Genomic DNA, 22642 nt, shown 5'->3' on the forward strand with positions numbered 1-22642 from the left:
TTTTATTAAGTAGCCAATCAGTTGAGATAAAATAATAAAACAAATAATATTTAGTCAGCTGTCGTAGGTCAATTCGATTCTTGTTTACATAATTTATCTCTGAATAGATTTGTTATTAAAATTGGTACATTATTATAATGTATACATTTATTGTAAATTATTAAAATTAATGATAAGGATATATTTAGGTCTAGGACATCTGTAATACTTTAATATATAAATATATATTTTAGGTTTACATAAAAACGTATTAAATAATACCGAATAAAATTTTAAACGTATTTTACGTTAGTTTTACGAAATGTTGTTGCTAAATTAAGAAATGTTATTTCGTTTTGTTATTTATACTTCTTTAACATTATGAATAGTTTATAAGTAGATTATTTTAATCTAAAGAAATAAATTTGTCTGAACAATGTGGAAAAAACTCCAAAGTACATGATATGAATATTTAGAATGGGAATCGTTTGTTCGTGACGAGAATCTGTATACCATGCAGGTATGTACACAAAAATTTCCTATCGTGACAGCGAATGCATAGTAAGCGGCTGTCAGATAATCCAAACAGTGTAGCATTATTATGTATTACAAACCGAAAATATACTTTTAAAATGAAAGGAGTTGTTGAACGCATGATTAATTAATTACTACTTGTCGTTTGACGTGTGACAAAGTTTAAACCTTCAAGTAAAATGCATCGTTTAAAAGACTATAAAATACCGCAGGAAACCAGGATAAACATAAATATTTCTCTGCAGAGGTTGCCTGGAAGAGGTCACTGTAAGTGATAAGGCCGCCTTTGCATACTATATAATACATATACTTGTTCTTTTATGTTTGTAAATTGTGTGCAATAAAGGATTAATAAATAAATAGATAAACGTCAAACCTAATAAAAATACCTAATAAATTAATATTTAGGACATTAATGAAAAGAGATTTTCTATTAACAATTTACTTTAAATTTAAATAATATGTAAAAAATCTTCTAGTTAATTATCTTTGGAGAAAATTGAGATTTTGCTGAACATGTTTGCTTTGAAAACATTAATTTATTTATCAAAATCAAAAACACGATATAATATAATAACGATAAAACCCACCAAATACTATTATTAGCCCGACCTGAAGCTGGTTTGAACTCACGACCTAGTCGCTTATAAGCTAGCCACTTGCCCAAAGAGGCAATTCATGTAGATATAATATCTAGTAGAACTTGTAAACAATTATCAACATAATCAGATTGACTTCTATAACACAGATATTTTTTCTTTTAAAAGTTGCTGCGTAATAAATAAATATTTGTTACCGTCATTTAAATATCAAATACCTTGACATTTTATTTGTTCTATAAGCCAACGAGAATTATACTGTTTAGCATTAATTTATTTATCGTGTATACACAAATCTGTATAATATTGAATGTATTGTCATATAATATTGACACAGCCGGTTATGTTTACTATGTGAATGGAAAAATAACTCGAGACTCGAATTGTATTAATAATGAAGTAGTTTTACGAGATACCATGTTACCACATTTTTGCAACGTCTGCTATTAATATTTAATTTAGATTATTCGATTTAATATTATTTCGAATACACTGAATAGTTGAGATTTAAAGCTATGGAGTATTTATTAAGACGTAAGCTGTCGGCCATTTATCGAAAGATCTTTAGGTTATAAAACGACAACCATAATACAAAATTAATTAATTGCATACGACACGAAATGATAATAATCTTTGGTGTATCATAAATAATAATTTAGTATCGCGTGTTAGCTATAAATTTAAATTTAATCGTCGGGCAATAGAAAGTATAATTATGTAGTTACCAGTGCTATAATATAACATTTGACCGCATTAATACGGGATGGCGATACGAGCTATAAGTAGTAAACCGCGTTTGTTTGGGATATCGTGACTAACTGTAATAACAATTCTATCACGTTTCTTGATATGAACGTATTGTTAATTAATAATTATGTCACTGGGTGTTTCCAAAGCTAATATAACAGGAAATATATTAATTGTTTAATATTATTGATGGAGAGAATGAGTTTCTTATTTATTCTACAAATAAGGGATACATTCTGAAATTAAAATGATTATAAATTTAGCTTTAGAGTTCTTTGGCAATTATTACTATATATAACTATTACGTTTAACGGTAAAAGAAAATGTATCCGCCAACTATGTTAATGGTGCAATTGGTTTGACCGTCCTAGATTTAAAAATAAATTGGAAATTAACTATTTATCTTAATACATTATGCTCTTTTTTATAATTTAAAAAATAGAGTATCGTTCAGATACTAACAAAACACAAATAATTGTCTATGCAAATAACGATAAATAAGACAACGACAAGCACCTGATTTATCAGATAGTTTAAATTGGAAAGTGTCCAATTTTCATCTATGTGGAATAAGATTGTGAGGAAATCGCACACATATCAAAAGTGTTGCGCCAACGGAATTGATGTGGGGATGAATTCATTATGTTATGAACATAGTTTTTCTAAACTAGTGTTCCAAACGTCGAGTTATATAGTTAAGTCAAATTTTTTATTCATGTAATATATACACTTAAAATATACCTCGTTTTCAGTTTCATTCTTCGCTTGCGTTCGTTTTACAATTTCCTTCTCCGTCTTCACAGGCTTTTCGTTTTTATTAACTGTCACCGAACCGTTGTTTTCGGCCTTTTGTTTATTGCTTTTTTTCTTGCCTTCTTTCTTGCTACCACCTTCAGCATTGCTTTTGGGTGAATCTTTGATCCTCACTATGGTAACTTTTGTAAACTACTTTTACAGGCTTATTTGTAATTGATTGTTATTCGCACTGACACTTAATTAAACACACTTAATTAATTATTACAGTGGCACACGTTTTGGTGTAAACTCATTAAAGGTAAAATGAAACACTATAACTTATCCGTTAATTGGTTTAACAGTAATCGGCGTCACAAAAACTGTTATAGCACTTTGCACAAATTCATTAAGATCCAATTGAATATCACTGCAATCCAGAGAACACTGTAATCCATACAATAGCATTCGTTCCGGGAGCTGGGTGCAAATCTGTCAGAGAATAAAAATAACAATAGATCGTGATCCGAACGGGAGACAAAGACGGCGAGAGTACACGTTTACAGAAACATGACATCGGCCTGACGGCCGAGGCGAGAGTGCGGTACGAGGCGGCAACTGGCGAACCGCGCGGCAGGCGGCAGGCGGTAGCGGCACGGTCGGTCGTCGTCCGCTGCGGCCCGCACCCCGCGCCTCGCGCACGCGCCGCCCGCCCAACAAAACGCTCCGTTGAGCATTTCTCGCGATACAATACACATGTAAACGGCTTTCGAAAGCTAATACATACCCCCACGTAAATATACCATCCGGAAAATAAACGTTGTAGCCGGATTAATGCCGTGATTTGTTTTATTTTATCTTAGATGTAGCTTTACATAAAACATGAATAATGGCGAGAGATTTTTTTTTTTTACAAAATAAGAAAACAAACGAAGTGTGAACAATTAATTCGGTTCTTGTACATTATGTTTACTGACATTTATTTTATTGTAACTAATATTTTTACACTTATCTTTTTTATGAAGTTATAGTAGACATGTGTGTTTTAGTAAGTAAAAAGTTTATAATTTTAATCTACTTATTATATATAAACTGTGAGTAAATAAATTTAAAGGGCTATTTTCAAATTTATGATACCAACGCATAGTTTTGACAATGGCCTTGAAAAAAGAAATATGGATAGAAAACATTTATTACATAAAATTGTACTTGTCTTTCGCGCATTATCGTCATAGTCGTTACCTTAACTCTTAATTTTGTAACTTTATTTCTTATTATTCTGAGGTCGTAAGCGATTAGTATTTTCTGGGTTGCTCTTAAAACATATATAAAATGGCTTTTAAACGAAGAATCAAATTAAGAAAAAACAGTAGAGTTCAGTATTCTGGCATGTAACTGGAAGTTCAATATCGGGCTAGTCCTTTAAAGATTACAACCAAATGGTGTATTTAGAACTTCTGGTACGTAAATTATATAAATTATTTAAGAACTTCACAATAAAAAGCTCTCTTCAGAAAGTATTAATTCGGAATAAATTATTTAAACAGAAAGAGAGAGAAAAGGGATAAAAGGCGTCCCTCGTTTATTATCTTACGGGAAATGTCGAAGGGTATCTTACTTAGCTTTCTTCGCAAAGTTATTGAATTGTTTTTAAATGATGCAATGTTTTTACACCGTTGTAAAAAGAATAAATAAAGAATAAATTACAGCTTAAAATATAAGAGACGTAGCTACTAACACGTTTATGTTACTTTTTGTTTGCACAGCAAAAAGTTAATTGCTAGAAAGTTAAGTGTGATGACTTAGCGGCATTTCCAATAGAATAAAACCTATATATATATACATATATATATATATATATATATATATATATATATGTATGTATGTATGTATATATATATATATGTATGTATGTATATATATATCCTGTATACATTTTGATGACTCGGTAAAAACTTAATAGTTAACATGATACAGATAACGTCAAGTTACTGTGAAAGTTAGCGAGTATTTATTTTTTAAACGATTTTAATTCGACAAAATATTCTACTTAACGCTATTAATCGATCAATTAACCAGCAACATTCCGTAACCGCACTTAACGAAACGATGACCACAATAAGTGCTTTATTTAAAGAGCATTAATTTATAATAATTACTATAAACACAATGACTCAATTATCATAAACGAGAAACGGACGGGTATATTTGTCGGCTGGTCGGATTACGCGAGTATTAATTACCGGATGTCAGAACAAATGAAATAATGTCGTGGCCTGCAGTAGCAGGGCGAGTGTATTGCTCTATATCATAAAACTAAAGCATATAGATAATAAATAATTCTTAACGATTAATAAAATAATTTCAAGTAGATTAATTTTTAAAAGATGTATTTTTTTATTAATTTCAATTGTGAAGCTATAAGCCGGTAATTTAACGGTAATGCCGAGGAAATAGTAAGCATTTTTGTATTTTCTATCGACGTTTCTTCAACTTCAATGAGCAAGCATAGCTTTATTTCATTCGTAATTTATAACTATATAGCTATACTATATATATAGCTATTATTAACTATAAGGTATTTTTGTACCGTTTTTGCGAAAATATGATACTTTAACCCAAATTTCATATGAATAATGTTTAAATTTATTTAAAGTTAACAGTTTCAATTAATCGTTAATGGCTTTAGAATTTAAGTTAAAAACTAAGCAGCTAAATTACATTTTTTTAATTATTGCATACCGCTACGCCAAACAGGGTTTGAAATACTGTGAAATGAATAATTAATATTGTAATTTGGTTTCTAAATATCGCTGTTTCATTTAGTAAGATAATAATTTTGAAATGCGTGTTCGGACATTTACATTACCATAAATTCGTATAGTAAAAGTCGTTATTAAATTTAATTGGTACGAAAAAATGAGTTCTTCAAAGGGCTGTGTTCATATTTTAACACCAATTAAGCCTTACTTAACGTGACGTGAATTGCTTCCGGCATTGATTACGCAGATTGGGATCGCTCGGCTTCCCTCGCAGTCCGTTAATGACGCAATAAAAACGGTGCTTATCGACTTAGCCGTTGAGGACGCTTGGAGGCATAACAATTTACTATACAAACAATTTCGCTTCGTTGTAAATTAGTGTCCTCGATTGTAGAATTACGTAACGACATGATTTGTTAACCGCACGCTTGCGGAGTGACAAAAGTAATTAACACTTACGATACACTAGAGCGTTGGTTTACGGCGTCGACCCTCGGGGTTGGGGCTTCTAATAAGGGAGGGAGCTGGCCGTGATAACGATCGAAGCCATTTCAGAAACTATTAAATTTCCGAATTTTCTTTCACTTATTTTTGTACAATTGTTAAAATATTTTATCACGAACTTAATAATAATGATCTAGGTTATTTTTATTTAAATAATGGGCATCAGTTTTGACTTGCAAGCAACAGCTTTTATATCATTTAAATACATATAAAGGAAAGAAAGATCACGTATAAAGTTATAAAGAACTATACAACAAAATAAAGTTGACAGAGGAAAGAGAATCAAAAGCATCATTTCATCTGTTAAATTGTATATACGACACATTATGGATATCTATGCCGGATAATTTTGTTGGGTAAACTGTGAGCATCGCAAACAGGGGTGCAATGCGAATGGGAGGGAATTGAGAATCAAATAACGACCGCAGGATTTATTTCGAATCTCATTCAATTTGCGGTGAGCGAATTGTTAAATTATTTTTGTATTTCACGTGCGTGATTTTGTTTTTATCATTTAATTAATCCTGCAATGAAGTTTAATATTGTGGCAATATAAAATTCGCTTAACGAAAATATATTTGCATTCAAATTTTTACGGAGAAAGTTTATACGAGGAAAATGGAAATTTTAAAATGTATGCCGGCATTCCCGAGGCGTCACTTACACACAGAACATATTAATGAAAAGACTGACGTGTCATTGTGCTTTTAGAATTATAATTCAATTTCGACGATGTCTTTTTCAAAAACATTGTACTTCATTGAAAAGTGAAATGATCAAATTTTCAGTTATGTATGTAGATATTTAAAGTTAAAAATGAATAACGCAAGACTTGCTTACTATTGAAAAAAACTTTTCAAAGTTCATAGAAGAATAATGTATTTCACTGAATCTACACAACAATGGAACGAACACAAAATGGAGGTGGTTTTAAATTTAAAATTTCAAAACCTTTGTCGAGCGCAGTGCTTGCGCTAAGCGTACTGCACTGAGAAGTTGCAATCAGAATTTGTGACAAAGAAACCACGGAGGGACGGAAATACGGGGAGTGTCGACAACACAAAGCGATTCATTCCTTAAGATTTCAACAAAGTCACGAGATTCCAACATCTTGTATCGATATATAAAATATTTTTTACGTCATTATATTAATTGGATTCTTTTATAATAGTTTCCACGTGCACTTTATTTAATTCAAAACCATAGTCTGAAATATCTTGAAATAGCAGAAACGGGTAGATGCAGTCGACGATGCAGTGCGAGGTGACATAAAATTTTCAACGACTGCGTCAAGTATCTGCCGACATTATCTAACCGTTTGCGAGTGCTCCACCGCATCTCATATCTTTTGAATAAAAATTCTCAAGTGTAATATTGTTCTCGCTCGCTTACTCTAGCTCCACTTTAGAAAAATCTTTATGGATATAGCGTGTACATAATAAAATTATATTGCAATATTTTCTAGAATGATATCTGTTTAAATAACAAACGATACTGAATCTTTATCTTTTCCATTAATTATTTAATTCCCTAACAATAGTAAAAAGTGGAACTTGACAAGCTGACAGTTTAATGCCTTAAATTTCCATACAGCTCGTAAAAAGTAAAAAGAGTATAATGGTCGCAAAAAGAGCGAATGAGAGTAAAAATAGCGACGAGACGCGAGTGGCGGGACAAACGCCGAAATGTGGCAGGGGCAGTCACTGGCAATATCATTACAAATATGAATAAATAATGAGTTAGCATAAGCCTCCGTCCTGCAGGGCAATCCCGATGCCTTTGTTGCCAGCGTTGTACTGCGTCGGGATTACGGCCGCCGCAAGCCCAATTTATTCCGCTAATCGAGCCTTACCTCGCTTGCCGTAAATTAATTAACTCAAGTGAACCCGTGCATGCGAAATTCACATTACCTAAGTATCTAAAACGTCGAAATAGCAACGCATACAATATGATAATGTAATAGTTAATTAGACTGTGAAAATGTTTTTTAACAGAAGAATAAATACAGGTATTCAATATTTTTTACTTCTTATACAAATGTAGATTACAAGTATTTTTTATTGCAAGTTGTTAAGCGGGAACCGTTTATTTATGTAGTATGTTCAACATGTATATGTATATATTCTTAAGACTAGTAGGCTTAATGAAAACTAGTTAGTTAATCATATTTTGATTAACGCTTATGGTTAAAATAAGTTTTTAACGGTATACAATATCTAAAAAATGTTTAATGTATACGGCGAAAAAAAAAAGTTATAGCACGCGACATCAGCCAGATGTACGAGTTCAATCTCGAGAATGTTCCGAGGGTTGCCAACTCGGTTGTTATACACTTGACAACGTCGATCAAGCGACGCTTTGGTTATGCGTCAAGCGATCTGAATCATGCTAACACATAATCAATATAGATTACGGATGATTAATTAATATATAACAAAGTTACAATTAAAAATTATATTAATTGCAAAAGGTTGAATATGAAATGTAACGTTACTAAAAATCTATTGCAATGTAATATAGCTAATACCGACATTCACTTAGTATTATATTTTCAAATTGCTTATATTTTAATTATTTCATAAGATTCAGAAGCGTATTTGATTTATCAGTAATTTAATTCTTTAAACGAATCAAAGTTCTTTTTTACCTTTCTCAAGTGTACTCTTTCATAACATATTATGTTTTGTATTCCGGTAAGCTCGGTAAACATTCAGTGTGTTAAGTTGAAGCTATTTCGTTAACAAAGCGCAGTTGCACAAGAGGTCCTGGTCAAAGAGAAAGAGAATTTCGACGCGCGCTTTGTGCGCGAAATTGAATTGAATGTCATATAGAACGCATTCCATATGCTCAAAGGGAGAGTAATTGCGATCTGGCAGCTCCATTTAAAATGAATTCGTACAAATCTGCTCTAAGCACGGCGATGAGAGGCAAAGAGACGAGGCGGGATAGCTATGTGACGTTTGTCTTTGTAACCAGTGTTCGCGTTGCCGTTGCAAATCGTGCGCCCATCCACTCGTGTCGCACTGCGCGACTTGGTCGTTTGCCAGCCGCTTTGTTTTATCGCACCAGCAAAATATTTGACATATAAGCATTGTTTACATTTAATGATATAGAAGAATCTAAATAATATATCATATCAAAGAGCCTAAAAAATAAATTTAGCCTATCTTTTAACGAATTTGATTTTATCAAAGATATCGATGTATTATTTTTATATAAACCTTGCAAAGAATAGCTTCAAGGATAATGTAAATATCTGCTATTCAAGTTATTGCTCCACTTATCATAATTCACTTTGTTATATTTCTTTATAAATCGTTAGTGTTTTAATAAATTCCGTTTTACAAAAGAAATGTAATACGAATCATTATTTAATGTTCTTCAGAGTCCCTAATAAAATTATAACGCCGTATAAAGGGCACAACAAACCAAAAGAGATAAAGAGAGTACGTAATAAAAACAGTTCAATTTTAGGGGTATTTTGTCGAGGTTATATCCATAAACTGAACAGAGTGGTGGATGGGGAGCCGACCGTCTCCACACCGCCCCCAGAGCGTTCGCGGTACCGAGTAATGAATAAACTCGCTAAACACAATTTCACGATGAGAGTAATCGGCTCACTCTTTAACACTACAAGTAATTTCTGCTAGTCGGCTACTGATTTACATAAACAAAATCGAATATAATTTAGCTGTAAATTAAAATGCGAATGTATAAATAAATGGTAGTTTATATGTAACTCTTAATCTTTTTAAAACTCTGATTACGTTTTTTTTAAATATCGGCTATATTTTTAGAGTTTAGTTTCATTTATTTATTGTTGTAAGCTATTAGTTAAATAAGATATAGTAGTACTGTACATTGGATGTGAGCTGTTAACTTTTTCTTAGGACTGAATCAGTTTACAATAGTATATAAAAATTAATGTTTTAATTTATAAACGCATTTATTATATACATTCTTTAATCTTATAAAAGTTTGGTACGAGTGAAAAATCTTGAAAATATTCGTTCTTGAACATTTCGTTGCAACACGAGAGCTGTAAAGCGATGTAGAACAAAGGTATTAAAGTGAATTTTGAAGCTTGTTTCCGTCTAACACAGAAACGAAGCGACGCAATATATGTACAAAGTCATTTTAGTTTGATCTTCCTGTACAAAAATTAATTCTTTTAAGATGTCATATTCGTACTGAAGTATATTAAAATATTGAAAATTTAAAGTTAAAACAATCAATTTTATGAAATATCTTTCCGAACTTTATCTTATAAATGTGTTTTTGTTCAATATATGGTTACCTCAATATTATCACGTAATACAATATGCAATTAAAAACATAAATATGTAATCTATTGGTTGACTTTTAGAATAAGTGTAAATAAATGCACATACACAATATTATAGTCAACAAATCGCTTTTGTAAAGAAACACCCGCTGTTGAGTCTTTAGTTTTAAAATAAATTTACATAGTAACGTGAGCTGAAAATAAAGAGGGAGAACTAAGCGAAACGGCGAAGAGCAATGAGGCGATGCATAAAGTCGCTTCGAGACAAAGTATAAAACAACAAAGTGGTCGACGCATCTAGCTCGACGGCATAAAGAGGGGAATAATCCGACAACGTACTCTAAAGTGCCGAGAACACTGCTTTAGGATACATATAAAATAATGATCTGTCCTCTCGTACAATATTCGCTTGTAATTTATTACATAACAGAGCGGGTTTAAATAATGCGATAAAACAACGTCGACCTTATTATAACGCCGCGAGTATACTGATTGCTATAGTAAAAGACTAATTGATAACGTGTAGCGGCAAATTACTTTAAACTGTTTTATAAAGAATGGTTGTGTGCATTGGGCGTGAATGGCGCTCCAGATGGGAAAGCGATAACTATATTACGGCACCGATAACAGTAGCGTTTATTTGGCTACTTGTCTTTTTGATATATTACTGTCGTTATAAAATAAAAACTGAATATATCATAGCTCATTAAATATTCATAATATTGTTAGGTTTTAAGAAAGATATCTATCAAGAGACGGACTCGTTGGTGTTGATTTGTATAATAGACAAGCAGTTGAAAAAAAAAACAAACGTAAATCGTAATTGATCTTCGATGGCGCTACAAGAAATTGCATGCGATTTAGCAGTGACAGGGACCGGTCCGTTAATAAGATAAACAGACGAGGACAAAAACCGCTTTAATGAGGTCTAGAGAATGTACATTGGTGATATTACACGAGCCCGCGCAACCGTAGGACCGGTTCCACTCGCTCGAATATCCATTAAAGTCTTTATTTTAATCTATTCAACGTGTTTTGAATCCTAATTGAATTAGAGCGATCTATATAGTATATTAACTTACAAAGACTACTAACTGATTTTGGTAAATTACAATTAATTATTCGTAGTATTTTATATGTAAATTAAACGTTTCTAATTTAATTAATTTAAACAAAAAAGTTGCTTATAACTCAAGAAAAGTTTTAACCGAAACATCGAGTAATTTGCGTGTTTATTATGACAGCGAAGTGACGAGCGATGAGCTTAGGCAACGAGGGACGGTAGGCAATTAAAAGCGGCGGACTAAGCGCTGACAGACTTGTTAGTTAAGCGTATGCGACTCAAATATTACCATGTTGTATCTAATTCGATAATTAGATTATAAAATCATAAAAGACTGTGACACTTGTAATTATTAATTTTTACTTTTAATGTCTACAAATACATACATTTCAATCGAGTGGTATCGGATTGTTACAAAAAAAAAAAAAAAAAACAAACAGTCATCAATAAACTAATTATATTATAAGCCGAAATATTCCGTTCGTTATATAATTATAGCCTCCAGTGATAAACGATGAAAACATTTTCCTTGTTTCAATCCTTCCTTGTATCATTAATTTTTATTGTCAATCACGTTTTGTGTAATATAAGAATAATGACATAATAATATTTATTTAGCGTTTGTTACTAATCAAGTAATGTTTCTGAAAGGTATATATAATCCATGATTCCCGATGGAATTTAGCTATTAATCCTTAAATCGCAGGCTCAAATGAATCCGTCACGGTTGTAATACGTCGAATCTCTGGCGAATGGGGAAGCGGTTGAGTATATTTAAACACCTGTCAACCCCCTTATCTCTCTACGGATCGTCTAACTTAGATTACTTTATAATAATTTCGCTCCAGACTGAATATATAAATTGCTCTTTGTTAGAAGTTGGTGTAATATTAATGGATTATGTTCAATTTATGGTGTAGTTAAGTCGGCCGCTTTATCATGTTGTATAACAACAATGTTGTCTTTATATTCTAGAACAGATATTGTTCAATTTAAAACAATTTAGATTTATTTAAAAAAAAATCATGTTAATATAAACAGTGAATATAAGAATTCAATCTTACACATGTACACAAATATTCCTTTAAAAGTCATTGAGTCCTTCCGTAGATTTGTAACAAAACGAAACTAATAAAATTAATAACTTTCAAAATCAGTAGACATGTATATATAAATTGAGTTTTAAATTAATTGTATAAGAAAATATTAAGTCGACTTGAGCGTAAAATAACAAAGAAGCAATCCAGTATCTACGAAAGTAATTAGTTCGGGATCGCAAGGAACTTTGCACTCACTCCGCAAACAATGGTATAATCTATATATATATATATATATATATATATATATATATTTGTGTGTAACAAAAGGAGAAGTCGAGAGAATTACTGGAGGTAAAATAAATTAGGCGAGTTATGTGAATCGGCCGGTACGTATCTGTATTTAAAGCATTCCGGTGAACTTTGCGGTCGGCTAATTACGTACCGTCCCGTGTTCGCTCACACGCCGACGTGTGAATAGCTGTTCGACTTATCTATGCATGATACTTGTCGCGTCTTATTTATGTCGTACGTTTATTAACCATTCTTTATTAATTGACCATAATCTCATGCAGATATATTATCAATATGTTAAGTGTTAAACGAGTAATCAATAGTAATAATAATAATTTAATTAATGCTGTCTCAGGTTGGATATTACGGATTACTTGTATCAGATCTAAGCCTGTAGATAGGTGCCGTGGTTAGACTGTTCGTAGTCAAAGCACGTTGACATGCGTTTATCAGAGCGAGTGCTCACACCGCAACCGGGTGCCGTGACAAACGGAATCGCAGAGTGCATCCCGAGTGAGCTGCTGATCCGTCGAGAGATATCTCGACCTCAACGCTGAGTGCTAACACTCGCCCGCCTCCGGATAATTACGATCCTTTGACGAAGCGTCTTTGTTGTCGGCTTGAGAACTGATACACTGTTCTACTTATTAAAAATAATATATATATATAATATAATATATATAATATAATATTAGACGTTCATGCAACGCTTGAAATAATAATTGTAACATTTTGTATCAAAATGAAACGTTATTAATAAGTACATACTTGTATAATGAACATCGTTAACTAATTATTATTATAGAGATATAGTATTAATTGCGAGTTATGTAGGTTTTATCCGAGTCAATCTGTTTAACACGAGGATATAATACGGGTATTCGAAGTTCGCAAGCTGGTAAGCTTGTGGACGATAAAGAAGTGAGAGGGGGGGGAGGGAAGACTTGTTATTACACCCTCTCACCTACGCAAGGGGTTCTGCTCTGAGCTGTACTGTCGCACGAGATTAAGACGCTCCTCGCTTTACTGTTAACGCTTGGGCTTCTATACTCTGAATAGCTTTAAGAATGCGCTCTTTTTCTCTTCGCTGACTTTAATATGACAAGATCACTTTTAGTTCCCTTGTAGTCTTGACTTGTCATTCGATGCTAGAACTTCTTCACATCGTTTCTTGGTTTTGTAAGAATATTTTACTTTTATAATTACGCAAATTTGATTGTAAATAAGTCTTCTATAGCCAAAACAAATTACATGACTCCTATCCTTTCTTTATACTGATGGATAACATTCAATAAGTGGTAATGAAACATTTATTGTTGTCAACCTTTTATATGATGTTATTTTGTTTCGCCACTGGTTATAAATAAAAGCTTCGAAGAAAAGCGAGATAAGACGGAAGCGAAATAAGTTTAACAGAACGGGAGAAAGCATTATCATTGGCTGTGAGCGAGGAACAAAGAAAATGGTGGAGAGCGAACGTACGAGAGTACTTTATAGGCGCGTAAATATGTTTTATATCCTTCCAGTGTCTGTTATACACTGGCGCGCTGCCGACCCCACACTCCTCCGCACGCCGCACGCCCGCCACCCTTCGTCCACCGCCCGGAGGGTTGCCTCGCTCTCGGAAATGCCGAGCTTTAATAAAACATATATTTTTCCGAGCGAGGAAAATACTGGGGAAACTCGCAATTTGTTCTTTCACTTTATGCTCGTTTACAAGACAAAAGTGGAACATTTCAGAAACATTATGTTAATCACGCAGTTATGTACATAGTTCGCTATAATTTATTAAACATATTTACGTTAGATTTTTATTTAATGCACATTAAGGAAACATAATTTACAAGTGTGAAGTATGATTTTACTGAGAAATCGCGTGTTATAGGTGTGATGTAATAAAAGGTTCACGGACGTAAGCGTCGTGTGAGGTTTACTTTGTTTGGAGTGCAACAATGTAATAGCGGTAGATAGTGTCGCGATGACCCTTATCTCGCGTGCCGCAGCACGGTCACGGGTGTGGGCGATTTATTGCGGCTCATGTCGGTGAGCCGCAGAATCAACCCTCCGATTTTAACGCTAATTATAACACGCCCCTGCTACCCACCTTATTGCTTGTTTTCACACTAATATATTCTCCGAAGATTATAAATCACACTAAACAAGTACCTATTCATTCTAGTCATTTTATGTTTGTGTCAAACAGTTACATAAATATTTATTAGTAATGAATAAGATAACTTCTTATGATACCTATCTATGTCTTATAAAAGCAATTTATGCTAAAAGTCAATATTAAAATGAAATCAAGGACGCAATTATAATAAACCTGGATATAAATTTGTGTTCTTAAGAGATTATTAAATTATATTCTTATTTCTCGGCGTATAACAAATAATGTTAAACGGCAATTGGGCGAGACGGCGCTATGGAAAGATTGGTGCGAGTTGAAGTGAAACCACAAACTCTTACCGCATCGCGCCAGACTCGACGCCATAAAATATTACACTAAATGAAAGAAGCTCTTTCAATTAACCGAGGCAGGTTTGCGTAAGGTAATCCTGCCGAGAGGTGCCCACCGGTGAATGTTGGTTAAATATTTCTTTCGAAACGATTCCAATTTAAATGGACCATTTTATATTGTATATAAACTCATTTCAATTAATTGCAATATTATATTTTTAATTTTTTACAAGCACTTTTAGTGTTTATTATACAGTTATTTTATATATTATGATGCCATGTCGTGAATGATCTGAATATAAAAAGTACGTAGCATATGAAAGCAAAATTTATAGACGTTACCCAGTATATTTGTATTCATGTTCTTATTAATGTTCCCCCTACACGGCCTTGCGAGCAGATTTTGTTCACCTCGATCCACCCGAGCTAATCGACTAGAAGTGATATGCTACCTGATGAATGATTGAGGTTTCACGGATTTGATATAGTAGTTACGTTAAGGCTTCCACGACATTTTATGTACTTAAAGATGCTGTATATAGAAGTTGGCTTATTCCTTTATTTATGTTAAAAATCTTTTGTAATTATACTTTGTTCATTTAACTTTAGATATTTTAGTTCCTGGATCGAGTCTGAGTTACAAGTTTGCGTGGCATCGACGATATCCTTGTTATGGAACCTCTTTGTTAATTAAATTTAAAGTTATTAAACAGTGGCGTCCTGAATTTTCCTTACTTTATTTTTAATGTCGTATGAATATTTACGTTTACAATTACAATATAACTTATTATTATCAATTCTTATAACTAATACTTTAGAACATTCGTATCGTTAAAGTCATATCGTATAGTTAGAAAATTTCATAGTTTTATAAATGGCTTGCTTGTAATTAACCATTTCAGTTATAAACAAAGGAATGTTCGTGTGTACCAAACAATCCCAAATAGCCGTGGTCAGACAGGCGTTGCATCACTAGTTGCCGACTCCCATTTCAGCTGAGCTAATAACTGAGGCACCTAACTTTGGAGAGGCTAGTTTGTTCTAACAATTTCCAACGAGTGCGAGTAGTGCCTGACTAAGGGTGTCCGTTTCATTTCTAATGATATTATCTTTGAAGAGTCATTTTAGATTTATTTTATCTTAAATTTCTTTACTGTGTTTTAAAAATCAGCATAACGCTTTACTATTTAAATATATAGAGTGGGTACTTATTAATTATTAAACATGGTTACATTTTCAATTATTGTATCAATAAACCTATTTGATTCATATCCATCAAACTATAAAATGTTGATTTCCACATATGCATATGTACATATATGTTTTTAGGTGGGTCAATAATATTAATAACGTTATTGATAGCAAAATATATTCATACTCGTCCATTTACAATTCGTACATCTTGTTAACATCATAACAAACGCAAATTTAAACAGAACGGGGCTGCACAAAGCGCATGACCCAGCAGAATCGTGGTTCTGGCAAGTCAAATAAATTAATGTAAAGCTCAAACTGACGTTTGCAACGGAACCTGGGAAGCGTCTACGTAATTACCCAAACGCGAACGGATTTGCATATCAAAGTGGAAGCATAATTGAACCCCGAGTGTAAATAGCCCAAGTTGAATCGGATCGAGTTAGTGGCGCACTCCGGCTAAGTGTAGCCAGCACTATAAATGCTACCTCTCGCTTGGGACTCATCGCATAAACCGGGCACGAGAGTCGAGCACTTGAAAATAAGATTACTCGATAAAGGGAACCTTGTAGTTATGAGAGTTCGGATAGTGTCGATTCCTTTTCTACGCTGACTGGCTTTAACGATATTTTCTTCAACAATATATAAAAAGCTGAAAACATTCAGTTCAGCCGATAAACCCTATAAACATGTCAAGAGCAGAGCAGAGCAGAGCATTTGCGATTTAAATGTTAATTAATTCCGCGAAAAAAAATGATGTATTTATTGTTCATTTCTTCTCACGCAAATTGAATTACTTCATTAAGATCCTTTCAAGATATCGAAACATTGATGTGAGCAAAAAAAAAATCTATTAATGTTATCTCTTTAATTTATTTACTAATCATTTGAATAATTTATTGACATACGTTACGCCCTTGTCGAAATTAGTTTGTGAATAATGTGTTTGTCCAAATGCTTGTAAATTAATTATAATTTTTATCGTAATAAATATGTTTTAAATATTATACGACTATACTACTAGGTAAGAATATTTCATTAGGGATTAATAAAGCCATGTGCCATAAATATAATTCTTAACTGTTAAGTATCGTAAGTGTCCAAAAAGGGAAACTATTAATACTGTCAGTACTTAGCGTTTGAACAATGCATAGTGGTGATGAACCAAACAATAAGCCATCGGCTACAAAACACTCGTAATGTTTTGTACGCCAAAATAAATGAGACAAAGAAAATATAAGGATCAATTAAAGGAAATTTAAAGTAGTCGATCTAGTTAGAAATGTTCCTTAATACGTGTTGCTCAGACTGAGCTCAAAGCTACTCTCCCGCAACACTGTCAACCTCTCGGGATAATTTAATTAATCGACACGACAACAGCGGAGCCGAGACTGATTTCCTCCTCAGATATCCATTTACCGAGATTATTGTGCCACTCAACTTTCAATTCGATTATGACATCATATATTAACTAATCCGTGAGAAGTTTAAAGTAATTGTTTCTAATTGACTATCATAAAGACATGTTTATTGATATTGTCTTTATTTTAATTACGTTATAGTTAATGGATACTGTAATTAATAAAACATTATTATAAAAAATGAAACTCGTTAAAAATTTACATGTAATTATTTTTTTTATCTACGACTAAACATCAATAGTAATATGATAATATTTTTTCAGAAATGATCAATGATGGCATGATACAATTTGATATATATGTATGATGATCCATAGATGATGATGATGATGATGATGAATGTAATTATTTTTTATAATATATGACGGAAATATGTTTGTCTGTAAAACAAAAAGATACATTTTCTGGTGACAAAAGCATTTGAGCTGATCCAGCAAATTGATGAAACGATTTCGTTAAATTAAAACTAAAAAAGTAATATATATTATAATAATAGAGAAAAACTAGTATTAAAACAAAATCAAAGCATAATTTATAACATATCTTTATTATACATATAATAAAATATTATAATCCTAAACTCTCGAAAGTTATAACGCGGCTACAAATAATGAATAATATAATTAGCCATCTGAAAATCAGTGCTGTGCATTAGCACAGCTTATACTGAGATGAACCCCTTGCCACCTACACTGTATTCTTTAAATTTAATTATTTTTCTTCTGTATAATCTATGTAATGTATGTGTGTAGCATAATAAATGGTTTAAATAATTAACAATTAATATTACACAAAGGTGCATCATCACCGCGATTATATTATAGTTTTTATTAATAATATTCGTGGTTATTTTTAGTTTAGTTTTATTGTGTAGATAGTTATTGTATTTAACGTCGCTTTAATATTTACTTGTCGAGTCACCGATTGCTGCAATTATATTGGTTGTTATTTTAGATTTTTATCATATATATTATAGTATATATACATTTAAGTAACTTGTAATATTTGATTTTATTACATATGCAATCTTATAAATAAGATAAAACACTAGCAAAGGTATAAGAGGGTGAGTTGAGGGCAGCGAAGCGGACAGGCATAATTAGATTAAGAGGAACGCGGTTGAATCGCAATTGCCAGCGCTTGCGAACAATGCTATCAGTCTTTAAAGCTTTTGGGATTTGAATGGGAGCCGTAGCTAATTTGTAGCAGTTACTTACACTTGTACAAATTAAACTTTCATTTACACGAGTTTATGTTCTCGATAGTTAATTGACATGTCCGCATCGATATTTAAAATCAATAACAATTAACTTTATAGCAATTAAAGTTTTAAGCGAATATGACTTAAACTAGAACTTCAGTCGCATATTAGTACTGAGGCAAAAGGCGTAATATAACGTACTTAATTACGGGCACTTCGCGACTGCGCCAATCTTGTAATTACGAAACAGAGCGACGGCGCGTAATCAGCGCCCTTTGCTACGTCGACACGCCGTAAAGCGTTCTACGTTCAACTCTGGCTTTTGACTCGCATTTCACAACCTGTTGACGAGTTAGTTAAGCTCCTACAGCGCGTTAAGTCCGCACAAAGCGAAACTATTACCCTGAAACTGCACGTTCGCAACGTCCAACTCGGTCCTGATTTAAATGGACTATTAAGCTGAAATGGTTTCAAATAAATCGTTCGTGACAAAAATCCAATTAGTGGAATAGATAGCGACTAAACAATTTGTAAACAGGTGCTCGGGGCGTTTCTTCCCGTGAGATTAATCACCGTGCGAGTGAGTTCGCTCGTGTAATAAACGGGGAACGAGCAACTTCGCCACTTACATTACACAGACATTTATATCAGACGTTGTTTTAACTTTTCACAATTTCGAAGACGAAATATACTTTGGTTTAATTAATTTACGTTCAAAACTTGCCTTTATTAACGGTAGCTTTGAAAGAAATATCATTAAAATACTTGCCTTGTCATCGTCGCCTTCACTATCACACTGCAAAAAAAGAAAAAGAAATATAAGAACAAGAGTCAATCACATTGTAACATCAGAAAGCTTCATGCATTATAATTTGAGTAAGACTATTGAAGCGAAACAAGCGTACATCATTTATTTATCAGCAATTTATAATACTTTAATGAGTCATAGATCAACACTAATTACTCGTCATGTAAGGCGGGATCAAATACGCCTACCTCTGTGATATAATCAATGTGTACTTATTTGCATATACCGGTACACCCAATACTACATTAACATTGAATTAATTATCCAAATTATCATTGGCGTGAGAAAATTAATGTTTATATTCATAAATATTATGATGAATCAATTAAGATAAATGATGTTTCATACAAATATATATATACATTAGTATGCATGACTCAAAATATTAATAAAGACATCGAAGAGAATTTGAGTTTAATTATAGTTTAAGACTGGCGAATAAATCTTAGAATATTTATAAAGTTCGCGCCGAGGGAAACAACGGAGGGATCAGACGTAGATATTACAATTTCGTATAAATACACAACATGAAGTATTCAGGACGCAGGTAAAGTTACGAGTACGTAGTGTGCCTCGACAAATATCGTGATTTAGGTGCTATACGTGCCGAATATCGAACAGAGTCTATATGTTGCGTGATCGGGGTAAATTTGCACGCAGTAATCGAAAATTATTACTTTCACCTTTGAACAACTCTAATGGTGTTCACAACTTGATCATGTTTAGAAATAAATATATCCCGGAGCTAAGATACATCCTATTATATATATTTTGAATATTTATGAGATCATAAATTATTTTGATAGATTTCCAAGCATCATTCATTATAATAAATAGAATTTGACATTTGAGTATAAATTACGTATTAAAATTGATTTGTTGATTAAAAAATATATTTATAAAGAATATAATATAAATAAAGAAATTCTTATAATCGAAAAATGTATGGCAAGCATGCTGATGTAAAAAGCGTAGTAATCAAGCGTGTGACGTGCGGATCAAATATTTGGGCGCAAAACAAGGACAACATTAGGTATACTCACGATATAGCCTTTTCCGGAACTACAGCGGCTACTGGCCTGCAGGGAGAAAAAAAAGCGAAGATGTGAGTCGACTATTAAGTCCAAAGAAACCTTATCCTAATTGCCATCCCCTTAAACGTCGAGATACGTTATGACTTTTCAATATTTTGTTGTTTGTGATTGATATTTATTTTTTAAATTATTTTTATATTTCTCAATGTAATAAAGTCGTACTCTTCGTGTGTAAGGCTGGGAAAGTAGCATCGGCAACAGAACATACAACATCAAGAAACAATGAACATGCATCTTAATAAAAAATAATATGAGTGTTACAACAACGGACACCATCGGAATACATAAATGTATTTTGAAAGTATACACGTAACGTGAAAACGAGTAAAGCATTCGTTTCGTTGGACACACATGGTTGAAATTAATATTTTTATATCTACAGAATTATATACATACGTCACTAAGACGATCGCGGGAGGAATCAGGATCGCGTGGTGCCACCGAACTGCCCGTGAGTCGTTCGGATGCCCTTCCACTATCATCCGACGTACCAGCGTCTTGAAGCAGCGTTATACCCTGCAGAAGGAGTACAAAATTATCCTACTGATTATTTGTAATACTGCATATCCAGCAAAAATCTAGTAATTATTGGAAGGAAAAAAAAATCAAAACTTTTATACAATTTCATTTTAATGGATGAGGGCATAAAAGCGTTTAACGTTGCCTTACAAAATTGAACGGTATCTGAGATATAAGAAAATTTGATAAGACAGGGACTCGAGCCAAAATGGGCCTCCCCATAACGTAACGCACCCGGGACTTAACAATAAAAAGAGCATCCCATTTATCACATTTCGCGTCTATTTCACGGGAGGGTTCCGAAGACGAAATCGGGGGGAAGCAAATCTGCCCAACGATGAGCGCTCGACGGGACGGATAAAAGAAAATAAAACGACTAACTCTTTGTAAATGGATAACTCTCCGACCGCCCTCGCTCAGTGAACTTCCATGTTTTTATTACTTAGGATAAGTTAGTCCGCAATTTGATTTTGCTTTCCTTTTTCAGTCATGTTCTTTATGCTTAAGAGAAAACTTGTTACACTAAATTGACAGGACGCCGTTCGCTTTTATAGCTAATATTGCTTATAAAAGAAGTTGTTATTATACAATAAATAGTTAAGACGTCACTTGATGTTTAACTACTTTTTATGTGTTGGTTTTAAATGTTACGAAATTTAAATTGAAGTATATTCAAATAAAGTTAAAAATAATTCTATTTTAATTTTAGTCGTAATTTATAATTCGCGTTGTATAAGTTTAGAAACGAAAAAACGCTGCCTTTTTTTGCTCTTTTAATATATTGTTACTGTCATCTTAAGTAGCTGGAAATATATAAAATGTAATATGTCCCATTCCCCGCACAAAAAACAACAATAAGACATACGTAGTCGATTATGTCCCCATTCTATTGTAGGGGGTTGCTTTACGAGCTTTTACATAAAAGAGTGAAACAAAGACATATATTAAATTAATGCACGTCGTGTAAGCGAGTAAGATCCTACTAATCCAGGGTGGATCGTGTTGCGCCGGATGCTAACCACGTAATTACTTTTGCTCATTACAACGCGCAATAATTATAATGAGCTCTCACCCGACCCTTTCTGTACAAAAGCGCTCCAAGAATGAAACTTAGCATGTTAACAATTAAATCGTAACTTTATAACCTTTAACTGTTCACGTAAAGTACAATCTCAATAATAAAACTGTACAATATAAGAAAATTGTTGTGTGTATGGTATAACGACGGGAACCAGTTATTACGATGAAATTGAAGTAGACGTTTGCTGTTTACGATGCTTGCGCGATTGTAAGTTTTAATGGAGGGTGGCAGAGATTCAGTTTATAAATGGCATTCCGGTCGGTTCAGCAGCGGCGGGTGGCAGGCGGCGATGCCCGACCGACGACACGACCGCTAATTGAAACAACGA

General features: G+C 33.0%; 1 protein-coding gene across 8 annotated transcripts in view; it reads right to left on the reverse strand.

Annotated features, from left to right (window-relative positions):
• The window catches only part of LOC126773732 (fibrosin-1-like protein), a 52093-nt gene that overhangs the window by 10969 nt on the left and 18482 nt on the right, over positions 1–22642 (reverse strand). For 6 of the 8 annotated variants that reach the window (XM_050494840.1, XM_050494833.1, XM_050494835.1 and 3 more), the window contains exons 3-5: positions 21111–21230; positions 20664–20699; positions 19582–19608 (exon numbers count right to left, since the gene is read on the reverse strand). In XM_050494840.1, the coding sequence (XP_050350797.1) occupies positions 19582–19608; positions 20664–20699; positions 21111–21230 (183 nt within the window). Of the gene's footprint in view, positions 1–2600; positions 3178–19581; positions 19609–20663; positions 20700–21110; positions 21231–22642 lie in introns of those variants that run through there. The other 2 variants (XM_050494836.1, XM_050494839.1) reach the window with 2 other exon arrangements.

The sequence above is a fragment of the Nymphalis io genome, chromosome 15 (assembly GCF_905147045.1).
Source record: "Nymphalis io chromosome 15, ilAglIoxx1.1, whole genome shotgun sequence".
Classification (NCBI taxonomy): Eukaryota; Metazoa; Arthropoda; class Insecta; order Lepidoptera; family Nymphalidae; genus Nymphalis; species Nymphalis io.